Source organism: Myiozetetes cayanensis, unplaced genomic scaffold, assembly GCF_022539395.1.
Source record: "Myiozetetes cayanensis isolate MyiCay16 unplaced genomic scaffold, myiCay2020 scf1, whole genome shotgun sequence".
Lineage (NCBI taxonomy): Eukaryota > Metazoa > Chordata > Aves > Passeriformes > Tyrannidae > Myiozetetes > Myiozetetes cayanensis.
In genome coordinates this window covers 103,435,858-103,444,020 of record NW_026086604.1, presented here as the reverse complement: position 1 = coordinate 103,444,020, position 8,163 = coordinate 103,435,858, and the positions used below count along the sequence as shown (strand labels likewise).

The following is an 8,163-nucleotide window of genomic DNA, read 5'->3' as shown; positions in this document are numbered from 1 at the left end:
TGTCTCTAACCACACCCAAACCCACACTTAGTCAGTTATCATATTTTGGTCTTGTCCTACTCTGTTTTCTCAAAACACTCCTTCAAATCATCCCCTCAACTCTGGGGAATAGTTTTTCCAAATAAATATCTTTGTGACTTGCGGGGCTCGCATCTGTGTGTATGCTTTATCATTTTAGTCAGAAATATAATGTGATCGTTCATAAATGGGAGGCAGAAGTAGCTGCAAGTTAAGGGATCTTGTGATGCAACTAAAAATCTTCTCAAGGTTGTGTACTCATGGGCAGCCCTGCCCTCACATTGTTGAGCCTCAAGGTTAATGTTCTGTCACAGGCTCAAAGAAGGAAGTAAGGCAATGACTCTTTCAAATATCAGTTCTTTTGCTTTTTGTTCTTAGAGCTTACATAAAATGAAGATCTAAGTAAACAACACTTGAAGAGTGGAGAGAAACTAATCTGTAAGTATACACAGATGAACAAAAGCCTTGGTTCGCAAAGCTTTAAAAAGAATGCTTGCGACTTAAGGAAAAATAATACTCACTTGTCTATCTGCTTTATTTTGAACACATTTTAAAGCTTTTCTGCACAACTGTTTTCTCTTTATGTTTTGTAATTTCCTATTACAGGAAAACATTGCTTCATTCTTTTTTCATCTTGCTACGCTGTAGTCCTACGCTGCCTTCTAAAACTGGGAGGCATTGTACTTTGTTTTCATCCATCTTTTTCTGTGCGTTGGATATCACCCAGTCTCTATAAAGACCAGAAGAATTTGTCCTCTCTGTCATTATACAGCTAGGAAGGTAAATGATGATTTTTAGGAAGACTTCACAGCTTCCATTTTTTTGTATAAAAATAGTGAAAATCTCCAATGAAAGGTAACTAACTTAAAGTGTTTCTCCACCCCCTTTGCTCTTCAATAGACTGAATTTAAACTACAAAGTATCAGTATAATGTTAACACAGCCTGCAAGACATGAGTCAGTCAGGTACAGAATGAGTTAGAGGAATCACTGGGAGTTGTTTGCGAAAAGTCAATGTCTAAATGTAACCACACTTGATATTTCGCATCTTTTGTATTTTTAGTGTTTTCCACTAAGCAGATTCCAATGTTTCAAACTTCGTGTGTGTCGTTATTTTGAAATAAAAGGAATTCTGCAATTATTCTAGTGGCATAGCCTGCATTGCCATAACATAGCATGGAATTAGAGAAAGTGAAAAGCCCTCAACAGAAAGCATCTCTGAGACTAAATGAGGATATCTGTGAAACCAATTCAGATTTTAAACAGACTTTTGTTAAAAAATATTTGTGTTTTGTGCTTTCTTCAGCCTAGTCTAGTTCAGTGCAGAAATGTCAGTTCTGAGAAACACTCATGTTTCAATTCTATTAAGTCTGTCAAAAATAGAAATCTTTCATCTGAATTGAACTTTTTTCCCCTCTGCATTCAAATGAAACTTCTCAGCTGGGTGCATGCAGGCTTCAAACGCTTCTTCTGCAGAACCCAACTGTCAGAAAACATGAAAATCTGTGTGAAGCCTGCCAGTCTCTCGGCAGACGTGTATGGGGGGATAAATTTTGCAAACACTTGTTATACAGATTAGAGCTTTGGCAGAGATTGTAAGCGTCATCATTTCTGACAAATGAGGCTTTTTTTTAGTAAGTTGATAAAATGTTGATGTAACGTAATGGTGACTCATGGACCAGGTTATGAAGATGGCATGCAATGAAGGGAGCAAACCAGTGACAGGCTGATCTGGATTGCTAAGTCAGATGCAAACTAGCATTTTTACCATTGCAAAGTTGTTCATCTAAAAACCAAATAAGAACATAATGACAGTGCAGTGATGAGCCACAGGTATGACTAGAATCAAGAGAGAATAAATGTCTTCTGTCTCTTATCTCTATTTATCTCCAGGTATCTAAAGAGGAAGTAAAAATTTGACAAAAGGTTTTTAAATCTGAAGAGAGAATCAGAAGCACACAAAATGCCTGGAAGATGAAATTGCACAAATTCTGTCAGAACTATGGATAAGCTTTTTTTCTTTCTTTCTTTCTCTCTCTCTCTCTTTTTTTTTTTTTTTTTTTTTTTTTAATGGTAGGATAAATAATATAAGAGAGGAGAAACAAGTTCCTGAATGTTGGAATGAATATTTTTTACTTGGAAGATTCTGACAGAGATCAAATTGTTTTCATAAATCATAGAATCACACAATGGTTTGGGATGAAAGAGACCTTAAAGATCATTTAGTTCCAACTACCTTCTACAGGAAGGGACACCTTTCATTAGACCAGGTTGTTCAAAGTCCCACCCAAACTGGCCTTGAACACTGCCAGGGATTGAGCATTATGTCTTGTTCTGGCCTGTAGAAAGCAGTCCAGGTTAGTCTCGTAGACTGTGCTGCACAAAAAATTACAAGAAATGAGTGTGATGACCTTGTCCACACTGACAACTGATGAATCTTGAATGCACAAGAATCTTTATTCTGATCATACTTCTGAAAGAACTAAGTCTCTGGCCTCTTGGTAACCTACCTCCTTTGTCAGACGAAAACAGAGCTGTTTTTGCAATTGTCCTCAAGCCTTTGGCACCAGCAACTGCTACGGCATTCAGATTGAAGTGGTGCCCACCATTGCCACACGGCTGTTCAAGGCACAAGTCCAGCAGAAGTTTAGCCAAGTGATGAGACTTAACACAGAGGAAGACCAAACCTTGCTCCAAGACCTGAGCAATATCACTAAACTGGTAGTTGCTAGAGGGGGTAGGAAGGCACAGAAACAAGAACAGTTCCTTGAGAAGAAACTCTCTGCCTTTGGGTGTGCAAGGTCTCTCCATGCTCCTTCTGTTCTTACAGATGTCAATACTAAAATTATCATGCATGAGGGGAATCAGCCTGGCTGAGACAAAGCTGCAAAGTACTCTCCTGAAGGTGATCCTTGGTGCTTCAGACATTGTTTGAGGTAGTGGTGTGTGGGGAGAAGGCAAGAAGGGATGAGACTGAACTGTAACTCTTTGATCAGGGTACAACCCCTCCATAAAATATAAGTTAATGATCAGATTACTTAAAAAAATAGTTTTAAGCAAGCTGGATTTAATACTGAAGTACTGAAGTACTTTTACAACCAGCAAGAGCTTACACAAGCTGACACTGACAGGCAGAGGCTGGAGAGACCAGTTCTTAACTTGATGCCACTCTCACTGGTCTCTTCCGTTGCTCCTCCTCTACTGGAGACATTTTCCAGTTTTTGAAGACTTCTACATCTTATGTTTCTAGTGAGGTTCAGTATATAGCCTTATGTCATATAATCAGTCAGTCTTGTAAGACCCATATTAATTCTCATACCATGTGCCTCTTGCTAAATTCTGGCAAAAGGACTTGCTAGTTGTATTTCAGGTCAGTAGGTTATAGCTTTGCAAATGTCATTACAATAGGAAACCTCATTTCACCAGAAAGCAGCATTTCCTCTGTGAAACATACCCTGTGTCATGCTATACTCTGTATTCATCACGCAATGATATTTCAGTGGGATGCCTGCAGTCTTGGGGAGCTGATAATCTTCTATCAGAGCTGCCAGCAGCTTTTTCTTTTTTGAAGATTAATGAAAATGACATTTCCTGCACAATGTTACAACATGGGGATTTAACGATGACCACAAAATTCTGCAGAAACCTTCATTTCAGTGTTTCAGTTGCCTATTTGCAGAGAGAAATAGGTCTCTTGCTGTTCCCTTAATCAGAATGTCTGATGAAGATATCAGTTATCTGACTTCTGCTTATCTGTTCTTACTGCCTTCAGTTAAAGTTTCACTGTTGAGTTCCATAGAGTGACCATGGGGGTTCTTTCTCTCCAGGTGCAGCCCTGCTTCTGAGGCTGCTCACACCAACCCACATTTCCAACATATTGCCTTTAGGCCTGTGGCACTTTTAAAACTTTTAAACTTTAAATATGCATTTTAACTCATAACAGTGTGATAATGTCACTTTTTAGAGACACCTTTTCAAATTACAGCTTAACAACTCGGAGAAACAGATGAAGAGCTATTGCTAATCCCTTTTGACTTGCATGATTATGAGGTTGAAACGCAGTGTCTCAGAAATGAGAACAGAACTGGAAGGAACTTGCACCATCTCTGATGCAAGAGCTACAGTGTGCTAATGTACCTTGACTTTGAGAAAAAGTTCTTTCCTTGCAAACCTTATACTTCTTCTAATGCACTGGAATTAGTTGTCCACGTAACTCTGAAATCAGGATCAAACAGAAAATGTCAGTAATGCCAACAAGCAGCAAATCAATTTGATATATTGCTGTTATGTTTTTATTGATTATAATAAAGTATCCAGAGTCTTAGATGCATTGGGATAGCTAGAGAATAACCAGCTTTTCAAAGTGTGAACAGATTTTGATTACTGCAAGGATGAGTGCTTAGAACTATCGCCAAGAAACAATGCAAATATCTGAGGTGCATCACAGATATTTATTTCCCACTATGAAAAAAACCCAGCTTATAAAACTGTATAGGCATCTTCTCTTTTCCATAAAAACAGAGGACTGCTAAAAAACTTTTGTCCTCTCCCAAATTTGGCAGTATGTGCTACCAAAAAAAAAAAAAAAAAAAAGAAAATAAGCTGAAACACCACTCATACAAAGAGATTGAGGAACTACTTTCTGAAGTTAAAACATCAAATGAAAAATCACAAAAACTCAGTTGGGAGAAGACCCCCTCTTGTGTTGTGAGATTCACTGGTGAAATGGATGACATACCAGAGTCAGTTTTAAATTACAGTTCAGGTGTCAGTAGCAGTATGACTGGGATAGTACAGAGCCCATCACCGTTCAGTTTTCCCTGCTTTTTTTCTCTGTCTGTAGTGCACATCCTCTGGACATTTACATACATGCAAATATGCTTCAGGATAACACCCTACCTGAATTCTTCACGCCCCCATATGATCTTGTAGTACTTAAAAATCCTACCAGAAGCTGCATTTAGAATTATAAGGACGATATGTAATCTCTCTTTGAAAGAGTAATATATTAAAACGTAGCATAGTTATTAAACTTGCTATTAACTTGTATCTAGCTTCTGCTCAGGCCAGGCAAGCTGATTTACACTTACCTAGGGTGTCCTTTCCCAGTGTTTTCCAGCAGCCCATTTCATAACACCAGGAATGGCCCTGAACACCAGGACAGCACTGTCCCTGCTACTTGGTTTGGCAGGATCTGAGCAGAATCTCCATGGAGTCTGGGTATCCATGGTGTTTAATCCCTTACTCAGATAAACTGTCCACAGAGAAGGAGTGTGTGCAAAACTTAGCTCTTGGTGACAAACAAAATTTGTAGCTTTGATTGAGCAACATATGGTTGTTATCTGGCTCTGCGATGGACAGATTTGTGTTGCAAATAAACAAATTGATGAAAGAGTAGCAGAATTCAAACAAGATCTGTGATCTTCACTGTTAAAGCATGCAGATGCTCAGAACAGAGGAGAACTAACAGCAGCAGAAACCCGACACAACCATGTAATTTCTCTAAGGATCTTTTCTTCCCACATATTATTGACTCATGCTTGTTTTTAATGGTACGGCTAGTAATGCCCTGAGGTCTAAGCAGCTTCTCTGCCCAACTTTCTCTTCCATTTTCCTCTAGGCTGAAGAATGTTTGGATAAAACTACTGGTTACAGCTACTAGCTACTGTACTGTTACAGTGCTGGTGCCATGTATGAGATTTCAGGATTATTCCTTGGGCAAGAGCCAGGTGGAAAGTGCTGGTAGCTTTTTGGGTAGGCCCTCTCATTCTACCTTTATCTTAATCTTTCTGTATTATTTCATTTCTAGAATATGTACAAGGAAGATTTCAGGAACATGACTGAAGAGACTGGGAACAGCAGTGACTCCTCCTCAGCCTTCATTCACACCAGCACCATGAGTACCATACTGATTACTGTCTACTCAGTTGCCTTTGCTGGAGGTGGAATTGGGTCCATCACAATGTCATTTGTGCTGGTAAAGATGAACACTCTGTCTGTGACCACCACTGCCATCATTAACCTGGTCGTTGTGCACAGCCTCCTCCTCATCACCATGCCCTTCCGCATCCACTATTACATCAACAAGAAGTGGGTATTCAACATGTCATTTTGCAAAATCGTGAGTGCAATGGTGCACATCCACATGTACCTGACCTTCCTATTTTATGTGATCACGCTGGTGATCCGGTGGCTCATCTTCTTTCAGTGGAAGGACAAAGTGGAGTTTTACAGGAAGCTGCACGCAGTTGCGGCCAGCGCTGCCATGTGGGTCTTTGTCATCGTCTTCGTGGTGCCCGTTTTTCACTTTCGCTATGGACGCTCAGGCTCATACAATGAGACAACGTGCTTCAAGTTCCACAAAGAACTACAACGGGAGAGCGTGAAAGCCTTAAACTACATCCTAATTGTAGCTGTCGCCTGCATTTCTTGTGTCCTCTTGGGCCTGCAGATTTTTATCCTGGTAAAAATGGCAAGAAAACTTTCCACCTCTCTCTGGTCACACCAAGAGTTCTGGGCCCAGGTGAAAAACTTGATTTTCATCTGGGTCATCATAATTTGCTTCCTTCCCTATCACTTCTTTAGGGCCTACTACATACAGCACTTCAGGGATTTTGGCCAATTAGAGAGCTACAATGAGGTTTTTCTGAGCCTGACTGCCCTGAGCTGTCTGGACCTGCTGTCATTCGTGCTGAGTGGAAGCCGCTTATTGAAGCAAAAGGTGGTGATGCTCAGCAGCAGGTTGCATTGCTGCTAGTGTCAGCCTCCTGCAGCATGTGTGGACCTGGACCTGGGAAAGGACGGTGATGGACAGGCATGACAAACCCTCTACTCAGCAAGTGGGCCCTGGAAACAGTGCAACACACTCTCACAGGGCTCTGCACAGCGGCTCCCTGAAGTAATGTGCCAAACTGCCTCCAGTGTCTCAGCTGGCACTGGAAGGTGACCTCAGGGATTTCCTCATGGTGCTACACAGTGAGCTGTGAATGGATCAGAGAAGAGTGAAGAAAGATCATGGACTCTTCTGTCTTTTTTTTATTTTTACATTAAGGTTTGTGAAGTCAAAGGCACTAGGAGGAGATTTGAGATTTTGCAGTGTAGAAACACAAATAGAAAAGCAGTTTTTTATGGACTAAGGTACAAGTTTTGAAAGGTACTTAAAGACTTATATAATTTTACCACACGTTTCTTATTTATTCCCCACAGGCTCTCATAAAATATCAGTAAAACTATAGTTTCTCCTGTTCCTTCACTGTAAAGACAAACCTAACTTTCTAAGTAAATTGAACAATTAAACAAACTATTTAAAACCAAACCAGCAATAAATAGTTATTTCTTAAAATACTTTTTTCAAAATCACCTTTTGGAGATGCTATCACTGAAGCAGAAAAGAGTTTTTGTTGTCTAACAAAAATTACACATTGCTACTGAAATGAACATTGCAAGTTCAAACAAAAGCCTTATTATTATGTATTATTCTTTACAGAACTATTCAATTAAAAATATTTTACAGTGAGGATCATTTTATTTAGATCATTCAGACACAGTTGTCTTGTCGTAAAATGTCAAATATTTTAGGTATCCAAGGTAGCAATGTTTTTTTAAAAATCTTATGTTGATTGTGTGCAATTCTTAAGTTCATAACTAATTACCCACAGTATCTTTATCTTGAAATAAACTTTATAAATTTTGTACTCTACTGGGAGAGGAATGAAAATGTTATTGCTTGGATTGGAGGGATGGAAAAAGCTAATAGACTTAGTGTAGCTAAAAAGCTTATTATTTCTCAGTGAGACATAGTCAGTTGCTGTCTCTGAAGACAGAACTGAATTCCACTAGAAAAGATGAAAAAATTAGCAAAATAATTCTGTGAAAGACATTCAGGCTTTTGTAGCTCAACTACTTTCCACCTATCCCCCCCCAAAAAAAATATAAATCTCTGACTTGTATAATCCAAGGCATCAGTTGCTAATATATCTTTCTCTTCTTTGCCATCTGCATAAGGTCATGTTTTTTCATCTAGAGTCAGTGGGATAATAACTTAATCATTTGTCAAATTAGAGGTTATCAGCTGATCAATTTCCATTCTCTCCTCATGATGCTGTTGAAGTCCACCTTTTCATACTTTTGAATCTTTCCATTCTCT

At 39.2% G+C, this 8,163-nt stretch overlaps 1 protein-coding gene across 1 annotated transcript; it reads left to right on the top strand.

Moving 5' to 3' along the window:
• The first annotated feature begins 5,707 nt into the window (after positions 1 to 5,707).
• Positions 5,708 to 7,331, top strand: LOC126642123 (probable G-protein coupled receptor 141). The gene is made up of 2 exons (XM_050319499.1): positions 5,708 to 5,746; positions 5,827 to 7,331. The coding sequence occupies exons 1-2, from the start codon at positions 5,711 to 5,713 to the stop codon at positions 6,772 to 6,774; spliced, it is 984 nt and encodes a 327-aa protein (XP_050175456.1). The 5' UTR covers positions 5,708 to 5,710; the 3' UTR covers positions 6,775 to 7,331.
• Positions 7,332 to 8,163: the final 832 nt, after the last annotated feature.

Bases quoted from the DNA above. Each gene is read 5' to 3' on its own strand.
- LOC126642123 (XM_050319499.1), top strand. From the start codon at position 5,711: ATGAGATTTCAGGATTATTCCTTGGGCAAGAGCCAG. The intron at 5,747-5,826 runs GTGGAAAGTGCT...TTTCATTTCTAG, and splicing joins ATTCCTTGGGCAAGAGCCAG to AATATGTACAAGGAAGATTT.